Genomic DNA, 12,674 nt, shown 5'->3' with positions numbered 1-12,674 from the left:
GCACATTTGTTTTTTCTGCTTTAGCATCACGAGTTTACTCAATATTGAACTATCTAGGCAAAAAAAACGGTAAAATTCAAACAACGTTACTGTATAGACAATTACTATGGAATTTATTACAGCATCTCCAACTATTTTCCTAAAAATTTCAGAGTTTAATTTTGGGTTAACTTGTCAAGTTAAAAACTAGACATAAAATGCTAACATTTTAATTTAAATTTCAAAGGGAAATTAGTGCAGTAGGTTTAGTTTTGCTATGTAAACTGTAAAAATCAACTGCAAAAAGCCATAGTAGACCTCTAGTTAACTGAAAGGATTTAGCCTGTACAGAGAGGGAAAAAGCAAAATGTGCACTCCCTCGGAGCTTAGCGCAGTGATTCCTGAAACACAAGATACATGTGTATAATGCAGTTGCCATTTGAATGATTTAAACACCCAGATGCCTCAAAAACACTTTTCTATGGCTGAAGTGAATGTAACAATCCAACAAAGGTCTCATTTCTGATGAAAACATCACCTCATACTGCCATTTGTCAAGAATTACCACAAATGTGGTTTAATAACTCCCAGAAACTTACAGATGCTACTATATTGGAAACTATTGCACACATGCGACATTGAGGAGAGACCATCAGGTATCACAGTTTACCAGTTACATAACTGTCAATTAGAATTTGATACACACAACTAACAATCCAGAAGCAGCTTTGGAAGCTCAGCAATTTTGTCTAAGGTCTGTTCTATGCTAAGAACAAGAAGCAAGCAGCTTAAAATAAAATATTCGTGCACAGAAGGCACTAGTCATTTTTGCATTCCACATGGAACCCCCCTCCCTCTCCTCTGTAGCCATATTTAGCTCACGTCTCTATGCTGTTCTGGCTCCACCAAACATCTTAAAAAGAAAAAGCACCGGAACGTTCTTCACCATTACACACAGAGAAAAAGGAGCTTTTCCTGGGATAAACCCTTCAGCAGCATGCCTTGCATTTCTGTGTAAAAGGGCATGGTATTATTACTTAATCTCCTCAGTCACTTCTTGTGTAATTTCACTGAAGTAAACGGACTTTAATCCATCATCTGTCTATCCCACGGCTGTTATTAAAACACTTGGAGTTTGAAAAGATACTGACACCCCCTCTTACTCTTACGCTATCACCGTTGTACAAAGAAAGACTCGTACTATCCAGACTTGCTTCTAGCTACAAACACAAGCGTTAGTTTTGTCTCCTGAAGTTCAGTTTTACATATTTTGGCAAAGCAACATCATCAGGACAGAAGCCTGAAAATTCACACTGTGACCTTCATTCTGCAGAAGTAAATATAAATCTTAGGATTGGCTTCAGCTGTGCCAGAAGCATGAAAAACTTTCACCTGCAAATAAACCAGATGGTGGAATTACCGGTGTAGCTTCCACATTGGGCACACTGCTCATAAGATGTCAGATCTTCACAAAGTTCATGTTTAAAAAACTCTAAGAAAAAAATTCTAGCTAATTTGTATTCACATGCAGGAAATATCATATTTAAATGCACAGAGACAAGCTCACTTAAGCTATTTCTATAATAAAATCTGTTACACTTATGCCCACGTGTCTCCAAAAATCTTGTGCTTTGGCTATTTAGAAAAGTTGCTTGAAAAAGCTACTATGAGCCTCTTCAGAATTTTTTCTAAATGAAATTTACTCCCTCGTGGCCCTGTTCCAAATCAGAACAGAAGCAGGCGTGCAGAGGGGCTGCTCTCCAGCCTCTCCTCAAGCTCAAGATATCCTCAAACCTAAAGGGAGACAGAAAGCATAAAGCAGAAAATGAGATGAGGAGATGAAAGAAGAAACAGACACCAGAACTCTCAGAAATAACCAGCCTGTTCGAACCAAAAGGCAATAGATGAGGCCAGGAACGAGAAAAACACAAGCAAACTTTCCACGTTCCACCTCATCTTTCAACCCAATATCTTTTCAGCTGAATGGCCACGAAATGTCCAGGTCAGACACGTCACTGAAATATAATTCAGAGGAACAGTAACATGTAACTATTTAAAGAACTCATGAACCATACATAACACAGATGTCGACAGAGAAGACCTAACCAGTTTGCTGAAGAATCACTCTAAGTAAAATAAAAACAGAGAAAGATTCGTTAAATTATGGAGATTACACACAAGAACATGGACAGCATTTCTGGACTGCAAAATTCACTTTCAAACACATGTATCACTTGCACAATATTAAATGAGATGTCATTAAGTACTCTTGTCATGTGGGGGGAAAAAAAGGCACAAAAACCCATAAAACCCAAACCAGAACACACTGAAAGAGTGCATTCCTGGAGAAGTGTTTTAACAGGCTTGAGCTCCTCCAGCCATCTCCATCAGGTCCTGTGCTGAACAATGTCATTCAGCCAGGGCACTCGGCATTTTCCAAGTAATGATATTCAGTACTGAGAGAAAAGTGAATAAATAAATAGACAGATAAATAGTTTACCACTTTGCAAATTATTCACCTGACGTTTATGTCACTACCCAGTGGGATCTCCTTCCAAATGTCTCTGGCGCTCTACTTTCACACAAAAGGAAGATAATAAAGTTGAATACAATCCATATAGCTCTACCAAATTGTACCAGGAGGTCAAGGCTGCAGACCTGACACAGGCAGCAGGAACAAGCTGGACTGCCTGCACATGGGAATACAAGAAATTCCAGTTAAACAGAAGAAAAACCTTCTTTGGCATGTGTGTGTTTGAACACTGGAACAAGTCACCCAGAGAGGCTGTGCAGTCTCTGGAGATTTCAAAATGCAGCTAGGCAATGTCCTGAGGAACCTGCCCTGGCTGGCCCTGCTCTGAGCACAGGGGTTGAACTATGTGATCGCCACAGGTCCCTTTCGAGCTCAAGCATTCTGCAATTCCCTTTTTTAAGACTCTCTACTTCTGCCAAAGAAAAAGACAGAAGAAAGAATCAGAATGGTCTGTTGTTTTTTACTGATAATACCTGACAACTGCAAATCTTTCTTAAAGTCATCATCTCTGCTTTATAGTTAACTTTACAGACTACATGAAAGGTCTGAACAATTTACACAACTCAGAAGTTCAGGTTTCCTGCAACACAACTGTGCCTGAAATTTTATCCACTACAAGCAAATAAATGCAAAGGAAACACTATGGAAAACAGCATTAAATGAAGAATTCCTTCTCATAACTATTCTATTTGGAAATGAAAATAACCGACTGAAGTAGCAAGTCAGACTGTGCTGTCGGTGACTGTCTCTGCTTAGAGCAGCTCCTCCTGCCAAGAGCCACAGGACTTGTTCTGAAATGATCCCTTCAGCAGCACGATGTGCTTCACCAGGAGTCACTCTGGGAAGTCTCCAGCTCCAATTCCTGATACCAGTCCATATTTTCATATAAGGAAGAAGCATAAAGAAAATGAGTGGAATCTAAAATTATTTTCCTGCCCAGACAAGTGTTGGAGCAAACACATTACCCTGATCTTTAAAAATTCTAGACTCCTATCAGCTGCTTGGGAAAAGGCCAAACAGTTCTGCCCCTCCTTGTCCAGAAAACAGGGAGTATCACATGAAGTTCTCAGATAACAAGTTCAAAACACAAGAGAGGAATGACTTATTCACACAACACATGAGGTATGGTGCTTACCGCCAGAAAACACGGGAGATGCAAAAGCCACACACGGGCTCAAGAGTTTTTAAAAATTAAGTCTACCCATAGAATAAAAATCGATACAAAACATCATCCCCACTGAGAGAGCTGACATAAGCAGTAACCCTGTATGCTGGCTTGGAAAAGAGCATGAGAATAAAGCACCTGCTGTCAAATTCTGCTTAGCTGTGGGAGACAAGCGGGACTGGAAACAATGGTCCTGTCACACACCAGGATCTCGGGGCTTTAGGCTTCAAGAGAGAACAGTAGATTAGCCCAGTCTGGCTGTTCCTGTGAAGAATGGTCCTTGGGTTGCCAAAACAGACAAACAAACAAACAAAAAAACAACACAGAAAGAAACTAAGACTATTGGTGCAGCACATCATTTCTCCAAAACAGCAGTGAAACAGTGGCTTAAGATATTATCCATAAAATATTCAGTTCTCTGATGATGCCTGAGAAGATAATTTGTTTCCCCCACCTTTCACAGGTTTTTTCAAAAACATCCAAAGAAACTAAGGTGGACTAAAGAAAGATCTTTTTGATTGGTATTGAAATCGAAGCAGGATTGACCATTTATTCAAATGGCAAAAGGCTTCCAATGACTACCAACAGAAAGCCAGAGAAAGTAACACACAATTTCAGGAAAAAAGATGCAGTATTTAAGTAGTTCAAATATATATTAAGATACTGAAGGGGAGAAACAAACAAAAGGAATCACCACACACAAACAAAAAACCACCAGCCCCACAACCCCTTTTGTCCTCTCAAAACTGCAAATACTCCAAGTCTGTCAGTCACACAGCTCTCTACTCCAGAAAACAATCCTGACGAGCATCCCACTAAACAGTCCAGTGCTAGAGAGAATATTATACACACACCCAGAGAAGAGCAGCACCCATAATGTATCCCACAATCTGCTAATCCAGAATGCACATCAACACAAATTTCTGGAAACACTGGCTTTTGAAATCTATTAAAAAAAAACCTGCCACCTTCCTGCCACCTTAGCAACATAAGTAGGAATCCCAGCAAATCATAGCTAGCATGGCTGGATACATGCTAACCTAACTGTATCATAGAACACTTAATCTGTTCAGTAATTATCAGTAATTATCACCACCATGAACAGTACAAAAAAAGCAACTGAATAAGCCACAAAAAGTACTTTGCACATGGAGTCTCAATGACCTTCCCTTCCTAAAGGACACCCAGCATTTTTTTTTTTTTTTTTTTTTTTTACACAAAATGAACATTTATTTTCTTTATGTTACTTCTTTGTGCATACTATTTATTTCTTCAGATGGACACTGTAATCATGGTGAAGTTTCCTTCTCAAAAACAGGTCGTGGCAAGACTGTAAGCCCCCTTGAAATTATGCAGACTCACTTATTTGGTGAAGATACAGCTTCAAAAAGCCTGCTGTATTTCCCAAGAGATCACATCCCTCCTATTTGCAGTCTTATTTTGAACAGAAAGGGTATGGTCCACGCTGAAAAAGAAGGAAATTTAGGAAGCAAAACATTAAGCAACCTCATGGTAGAGTGAATCTATCTAATGCACAGTTTTCCTATTTAGAGATTTTATGTATGTGGGTGGGGGGAAAACAGCTACTTCGAACACCATTGAGCACACTCCTCTGCTATGATTCCATTCGATTGTGACAGGTCACACAAAGTCAATAAGTCTGTGCTCAGAACTGACCATTCACGATGACAGACTCAGTAACACCAGCCAAGTGTGGCTCCATGCATAAATAGTCAAGCCATGCTTCCAAGCACCAAGAAACAAACAAAATAAACAAACAAAACATTAATAAATCCAAGGCTTTGCATTTTTCCTTCAAAAAATAAAACCACGGTTTCTGGTACCTAAGGTGTCTGTGGGTCACTAGCAATATTCTTTCTGAGGAAAATATCAGCATTCCACAGTAACAGTCAGACTTCGAACACATACCCATTAACCTTCAGCCACAGTAAGAAACAAGAAATACTTCACAGGTATCTGACAGAGCTTTGCACTGTGTAAGACAGAGATTTAACTCCCAGGTACCCCACAAACCAAGAGCCCTCCTGCAATTCCACCTTGAATACGTGACAGAAAACCAAACATGTCTCCTCTCACCCTGACACTGCAACCCCCGAGCAGCAGACTGCTCCGAATCTTGCAGACTTTAGCTCCCAATGAAAAACATTCAAGGCTGAAACCAGACAGAGGCAGTCTCGGTGAAACAGATGGCACGCTATTTAGAACAGTTTCACTGTTATTAACACGATCATGGCATTCCTCCTGGAACTCTTCTCATGCACTCCCAATGTCCCTATAAAAAACAAACCTGAAACCCAGCAGCAGCTTTACATCAGGATATTAACAACCAAAACAAGGCACTGCAGCCAGTCCTAAAATTCTGTCAGCATGATGCTATAAACCAGCGTTTATTCTTATTCTTACAAAAGCATTATAAATTAATAACAGAGTTTGTATTCTGCTATAAAGAAAGAGTGTTACTGTATCATCCACAATCAAGGAATGATTTAAGCCTTTATATATCACTGGCTGAGTAGTTAACTTTTACCAGTTTCTTTTTAGGTAAAGGGGACTACATACTCAAACCTTAAGGAGCATAAAAAATAACTATCCGCATACTAACGCAACCAACACTTGATAATTACACAGCATGTGAAGCCGTGAGCTCCCCAGAGAGGGGTGCTCAACAGAACCAAGCGAGCACCTCGCTCCAGAGCCGCTGTCAAGAGAATTCCCACCTTCCCAGGGAATTCCCAGCTTGCACTCACCCTTCAGCGCAGCCCCAGGACCAAGGGTGTCTCCCCGCCTCTCCTGCGGACACAAACAGCGACGCTCGCTTAAGACACATCCCCTGAGAACCACAACTCCGGTGCCGGTGCGAGCACCTCTCGTTTACCCCGCAGCCCCTTCCCCGCCGAGGCGAACCCCGCGCTCAGGGCCGGGGGAGCGGGCCCAGGGCTTTACATAACGGCGGGTGCTCCCCCCCCACAGCCGCCGGACACGGGGAGGGAGGGCCCGTGGGGGGCTCGCACCTCAGCGAGCGGCGATGGCGGGAAGGGCAGCGCGAGGGAAACAATGGCGCCCGCTCGCACACCCGGCAACGGCCAAGCCGCGAGGGGAGGGGCAGGCAAACCCGCCCGCCGCCCCAGCCCCGCCCGCCGGCCTCGGTACCGGCCGCTCTTCCACCACCCCCTCACCCGCTTCTCCTCCGCCGCCACCTCCAGGCGCTGGCAACTCCGCAGCTCAACAACGCGCCCGCCCATTGGGCCGCGCCCGCTCCCAACAAGCCCCGCACTGATTGGCCGCTTCCTCCTCCGCGTCTCCCTCCTCTCCCCCGCACCCCGCCGCTCCAGCCGCTCCGGCGCCGCCGCTCCGTGTGCGGGACCTGCCTCGTTGCACCGCCGCGGGAGCGCCGCCAGCAGCGGAGGGCTGGGTGGCGGCCGCGCCGCGTCTGCCAAGGCAGCGGAACGGAAACTTCCCGGAACACTTGTGGCTGGATGCGCTTCCTGTAGCGGTCGGTCGTCGCGTCGGCTTCCGCTTCCGGGTGGCGGCCGCGTCCTGAGGAGAGTCAGGGAGCGGGCAGGTACCGGGCCCGGGGGAGGGGAGCGGGCCGGGCCCTCTGAGCTGCTGCCCGCCCGGGACGGTCTGCGTGTGGGCTGGGAGCGCCGGGCGGAGGCGTTTGCTGCCCCGGGTTGCGCCCCAGAGCCGCAGCGGCTTCGCGCAGCCGCCGCTCGCCCTTCTCCGGACGCCCGCCCCGCCCGGGGGGCCTGAGCTTCCGCGGCAGGGGTGCGGGTAATCCGGGGGGAGCTTTCCGGGCATTCGAGCCCTTGTTCAGGTTTCCTCTGCAAGAGAATCCCCCTCGCGTGCCTCCCTATCTTGGGGGTTCAGGAGTTGCAGGCGCTGCGCTGTGTCCTTGGCACCATTGTGTCAGTTCTTCCAAAAATTAAGGACGTTAAATGGAGCACGAGTGTGATGGGAGCGGCTGAGGGACCTGGGGGTTCAGCTGGAGAACAGGAGCTGAGGGGAGACCTTCTGATCTCTGAACTGCCTGAAAGGAGCTTGGAGCCAGGGGGGGTCGGGCTCTGCTCCCCAGGAACAAGCGCCAGGAGCAGAGGAAACGGCCTCAAGTTGCGCCAGGGGAGGTTGAGGTTGGATGTGGGGAATAATTTCTTCCCCAAAGGGCTGTGGGGCATCGGAACAGACTGCCCAGGGCAGTGCTGGAGTCACCATCCCTGGAAGGTTGGACAGACAGACATGAGGTTCTCAGGGACATGGGGCAGTGCTAGGGGTGGGTTATGGTTGGACTTGAGCTTGGGGGCTTTTCCAACCAAAACGATTCAATTATTCTAAATCTATTCTTCACGACCAGATGTGCGTTAAAATAAGAAATCCCGACTCAGAAAAGTCTCAGGTGCTTTATGAAAATAGATTTCAAAGCCATTGGTGTCTTATTGCAGTCCATTTTCTCACTGAAAACATTCACCTTCTCATCTGTCCTGATCACTGTTTTTAATGACAACCTCAGTATTTTCATAGTTCTCTCCAAGGTGTATCTAAATAATGCACATATTTCCCAGTCTTGCGAAATGACTAGTAAGGTGCATCTCCTTGTCCATCTGACCTGTACCTGTCTATCACCTCAGTTACGTTTGACCAAATTAGAGGCAACTTAAAAGGAGCTGAGGAGCCAAATCTTCGTTTTTCTTGTATTTCCTCCAGAGCTTAGTGATCACAGCTCGTCCTTACCTAAATTAGAGATTTCCAAACTGGACTCCGAGCTTTTTGATACACTCTGGAAAGCCTGCAAGTTGGTGGGCCCTGCTATTGCTAAAGTGCATTTACAGACACTGGCCCAGAAAATTTACATAGCTGCTTCATGAATGTGAGGGCAGTGACTCACGACACAGCAGCACTTCAGTCTGCACAGTTTGCCTTACTGTGCTTAATCACCAGCTTCTGAAATGCAGCATAAAGTCTCTTCATTCTACAGCATACAAATGCAGAAGATGCTTTATGTGCGGTGTTATGTGCTTTGGAATATTTCTCGTAACCTCCCTGTTTTTCCTGTATTATTGTTCTTTTCAAGTGTGTGAAAATACTCATACTCTCTGAGCAATAAAAAACCTTTTATCATTGTAGGTATGGGGCACGGAAGTGAACATGGCCATGGCCACGGCAAAATGGAACTCCCCGACTACAGGCAGTGGAAGATAGAGGGCACGCCGCTGGAGCAGGTCCAGGAGAGGCTGGCTAAGCGGGGCCTGAGGGATCCGTGGGCTCGGTGAGTCCAAGTGTCCCCAAAATGATCTTGATATGTCATCTTGCAACATCAGCTTAACCTTGTCATTGCAGATTTTTCTGTCTTTAGTAAAAAGAGTGAAAACGCATCTCAGATATATGAGTCAGAGTTTCAGTTAAGTTTTACCTGTTAACTTGTCCCACTCTACAATGAATACCTCTTCTTTTTTTAGCTGGAGTGATTCTGGATCATTTAGGCAGTTGTTAAAACAGGGCTTAACGTATTTCTCACACATGAGGACACTTTAATCTTGGGGAATACAAATCCTAAATGTTTTGTGCTGTGTAGTCTGGTTCTTCTGGAAGCAAAAAGCTGCATGAGCCAACTATTCCAGAGGCCTTCACTTGAAATCACTAGGAGAAAAATGTACGAGCAAATAAGTAATCTGTTAAAAAGTTGTACACGCTGTAATCTCTGGAGGGGTTTGTGATCGATGGCACTTCCTTTGAAACAGTTTAAGGCTGTAAGCATCAGGTAAAACATAATTTCGACTGAGATATGAGTGTTTATCAGTTGCCAATGAACTTTGCAGGCCTGTGTCACATTCATGTTGCCTTTGTTTCTGTGGAGTGTGAGCACTGTTCACTCTGGTTTTTCCTTTGCTTCAGACAAAATTGTTTTCAGCAAGCAATACATTTATTCCCATAAAGAACCAGACAGTTTAATATCATAAATTTAGTGTAAATTAACCCAACTTTCAGTGCATACACTTCCAAGTTCAGGAAGGGCTACATTCCTAGAAGAAAAATGAAACCAAAAGATACTCTCCAAGCCAATACACCTTCATCCTGAATCACAGAAACCATCTGCACAATGTGATTATCAATGGACAGAAATACTTGACTCCCTTGTTTAAAAAAACCTATAGCTTCTCTGGAAATGGTGGTTTTGTTGCAAATGGGGTTTTTTTCCCCTTTTCTGAAGGACTTTGACTCCTCAGAAGAGACAAACTGGGTCCATTTCTCTAGGTTACACTGGTGGTGCTGCACATAAATACTTGTAGTCAGTTACAGCAGTGACTAGTGTTTCAATAATAATATAGGTTGAAAACAGTAAGGCAAAGCAGGGTGAGGTTTGTCAATATTCTGTAGCTTTTTAGCTAAACACAATCTTCTCAGATTTTTTTTTTTTTTTAATGAGTTTTAGCAGCTTTTTCTGACCCTAATATAGTTAAGTGTTATATTGTAAAACAAAAAGTGCCTCCACACTAGGATGAGTTTCCCATAGCTGGAAAAACATTCCCTTTTAAGATGTAACTGTGCTAGATACTGTCACACTGTCCAGCCTTCCTGGTTACTGCAGCCCAGGCATGTGCTCCTGGCTTCTGATTTGGTTTGAAACAGAGTAAAACCAGAAGACAACAATTACATCAGTTTTGGGAGGCAATTCTGTTACTCAAATGATGTTTGCTGGCATTGCGTGTATCTCAAATTATATGCATAGAGTTAAACTTGGGGCAACACCTGTTACTTAAATGATAGAAATGTGACAGTCTGAGTGAATATCCAGTTAGAATACCTTTGTATTTTTTTCTGAACAAAGATATTCCCGCTAATGTTTAGTACAGTGGCTCCACTGATCTTGTTTTATTCTTTTGGTTTCATTTTTCTTCTAGGAACGAAGCCTGGAGATACATGGGTGGCTTTGCAAAACCTGTCACCTTGGCAGAAGTCTTTACCAGGGGACTCAAGTGGGGATCTGTAGCATTTGTCATAGCTCTTGGCATTGAATATGCACTGTTTCCTCCAAAGAACAAAGGCCATCACTGAAGATCAAATACAACAATTTAATACTTACCAATCACTACTCTGAAATATACGTAAGCCTGCTGATCACTCTGTACTTAAAATGTGCATATTAAAGGCCACCACAGGCAAAACCATGTTTGTTTGCTTTTATTATATTTTTGTGGAAGGATCACAAAATATAGCCAGCGTGATTTACCTGACTTCAACACAGGGAAAAAAAGACGACACACACAGGCTCTTGGTTTTGCTGTACCATCCTTTAAAGAACTGGGGAAGCTATTAACCTAGGTCTTTCAAGCCCTGCCAACGTTCTGTTAAATGAAATTGAGAAAGTGTGTTGCTTTTAAGAGAAAAATTGTACTGTATTAATTACAGGTTCAACAATGAGTATTTGCTAGTAAGTGCTAATGCATGATTTGTCGTTTCTTAAAAGTATTTGTCACCATTCACTCTTATGTCTCTAAAGAAAAAATATGACCTTAAAGCTTTAAAAAGTACCCAAAGGATATGAAAACACCAAAGCTTATACTTAATCATTTTGAACAGTTAATTTGGCAGACACTAAGCACCAAAATCTGCAGTGTAATATGCAGAAATCAAAAATTACATTGCTGCCACATTTACTAAGCAAAGTAGAATACAGCAAACAGTTCCATTAAAAATGAAGAGCTTTATTTACACTAGCTGAAGAGACATTATTTTCAAGCACTAGCAGATGAACATAGATTTAAAAGTTACTATAATAGTTTTCAGCATACATAATCTTGGTATGTTATTTATTTAGAGTAAAAAATGTAAAATACATAAAATGCACTTTGGCTGCTCTATAAACTAATAAATCTCTTGGTAATTTTGAAAACAGATTATTTTGTTTATCACTTTATTGTATATGAAGGAAGTTGACACAATCAAAATCTTACCTCTTCTGATTTCAGCCATAGCTTCCAGAAAACTTACATACAAGCAAGTAGTCTCAATTTGTATTTCCACAGATGCAAAATTAAAAATTTAAAAATTAAACTCATGCGTAAGTGCTGTCTCATATAGGGAAGATCATAAGAATCGGCCTTATCAACATTCTACATAAGCAAATATATTGGGCATATTCACTGTTAGACTAGACTAGTTTAGGTAAAATTTATATATTTATTAATTAAGGTAGTATTGTTCAATAGTTTAAGAGCCAGACGGCAGCCACAGCCCTAAACAACAAGCTATGTTGACTGTATTTTGCCAGTATTGTGGAATATAAAAATGTCTCGTTATTATGCATACAATACTCAAAGATTTTTATTCCACAGGTATTATAACACTAATTCTGCATGAGGCTGAAGTATTTGCTGTGCATTAAAATACCAGAACTGAATCTGTGTCTGCTGTAACCATGGCAATGGCTGGCCTTGCATCCCAACAGCCTTTCTGCCAGCACAGGTGTTTCTCAGGGCACAGAACGGGGTCACAAACCACACACATGACTCCAACACCATAGTCAGGAAGCTCTTTCTGGATGTTAAGTTCTGAAAAACAGAACTGCTGATGCTCCACTTTCTGAAATGCAGGTGGAAACCCCATCTTCATCATTAGTCAAGGAGCTATTTCTGCTCACTTAGAAGTATACTTGTGATTTATCTGTTGGTTTTGCTGATGCTGCCTACTTACGTCATTATATCATTGGCATAATCTTCCAAATGTGAAAGTTACAAGGAGCACACTCAAGATCTACACTTGTCTTCCTATAAAGTTTGCCGATTTGATCATGGGTATCAAAACATTCAGGGATTCATCCAAACTGTTTTAAAAGTGCGACAGGGAGCTGATTTTACAGATGCTCTATACGTTCTGTATCCTCAGTTGTAGGCCAAATAGAAATCTGAAAATTAGATAATCCTTTTACCATTGTTCCAATGGAGAAGAAAAACCTCTGAAAATAGTCTGTTCCCCTAGTGACTT

General features: G+C 42.8%; 2 protein-coding genes across 8 annotated transcripts in view; one reads left to right on the top strand and one right to left on the bottom strand.

Moving 5' to 3' along the window:
* Positions 1–6,783, bottom strand: part of HYCC2 (hyccin PI4KA lipid kinase complex subunit 2) — a 54,601-nt gene extending 47,818 nt beyond the window's left edge. For 2 of the 6 annotated variants that reach the window (XM_071811508.1, XM_071811509.1), the window contains exons 1-3: positions 6,446–6,783; positions 5,040–5,142; positions 3,816–3,956 (exon numbers count right to left, since the gene is read on the bottom strand). The gene's annotated coding sequence lies outside the window, so the exon portion shown is untranslated. The remainder of the gene's footprint in view (positions 1–3,815; positions 3,957–5,039; positions 5,143–6,445) is intronic. The other 4 variants (XM_071811511.1, XM_065840779.2, XM_071811510.1 and 1 more) reach the window with 3 other exon arrangements.
* Positions 6,784–7,044: 261 nt separating this feature from the next.
* NDUFB3 (NADH:ubiquinone oxidoreductase subunit B3) lies at positions 7,045–10,858 on the top strand. 2 transcript variants are annotated; one of them, XM_065840790.2, is made up of 3 exons: positions 7,045–7,260; positions 8,817–8,958; positions 10,592–10,858. In XM_065840790.2, exons 2-3 carry the CDS (start codon positions 8,819–8,821, stop codon positions 10,743–10,745), a joined length of 294 nt encoding a protein of 97 aa, XP_065696862.1. In that variant the 5' UTR covers positions 7,045–7,260; positions 8,817–8,818; the 3' UTR covers positions 10,746–10,858. The 2 variants fall into 2 exon arrangements, with proteins under 2 accessions (XP_065696862.1, XP_065696861.1); XM_065840789.2 differs by having other exon boundaries at positions 7,146–7,256.
* The last annotated feature ends 1,816 nt before the right edge of the window (positions 10,859–12,674 follow it).

The sequence above is a fragment of the Patagioenas fasciata genome, chromosome 7 (genome assembly GCF_037038585.1).
Source record: "Patagioenas fasciata isolate bPatFas1 chromosome 7, bPatFas1.hap1, whole genome shotgun sequence".
Taxonomy (NCBI): domain Eukaryota; kingdom Metazoa; phylum Chordata; class Aves; order Columbiformes; family Columbidae; genus Patagioenas; species Patagioenas fasciata.
Note: the sequence above shows the minus strand (reverse complement) of the source record. Positions and strands in the feature narration are given on the sequence as shown.

What these genes read in the sequence shown, in the direction of transcription:
- NDUFB3 (XM_065840790.2), top strand. Translation starts at nt 8,819, where the DNA reads ATGGGGCACGGAAGTGAACATGGCCATGGCCACGGCAAAATGGAACTC. An exon ending in CTGAGGGATCCGTGGGCTCG is followed by an intron (nt 8,959 to 10,591) that starts GTGAGTCCAAGT and finishes TTTTTCTTCTAG; the next exon opens with GAACGAAGCCTGGAGATACA.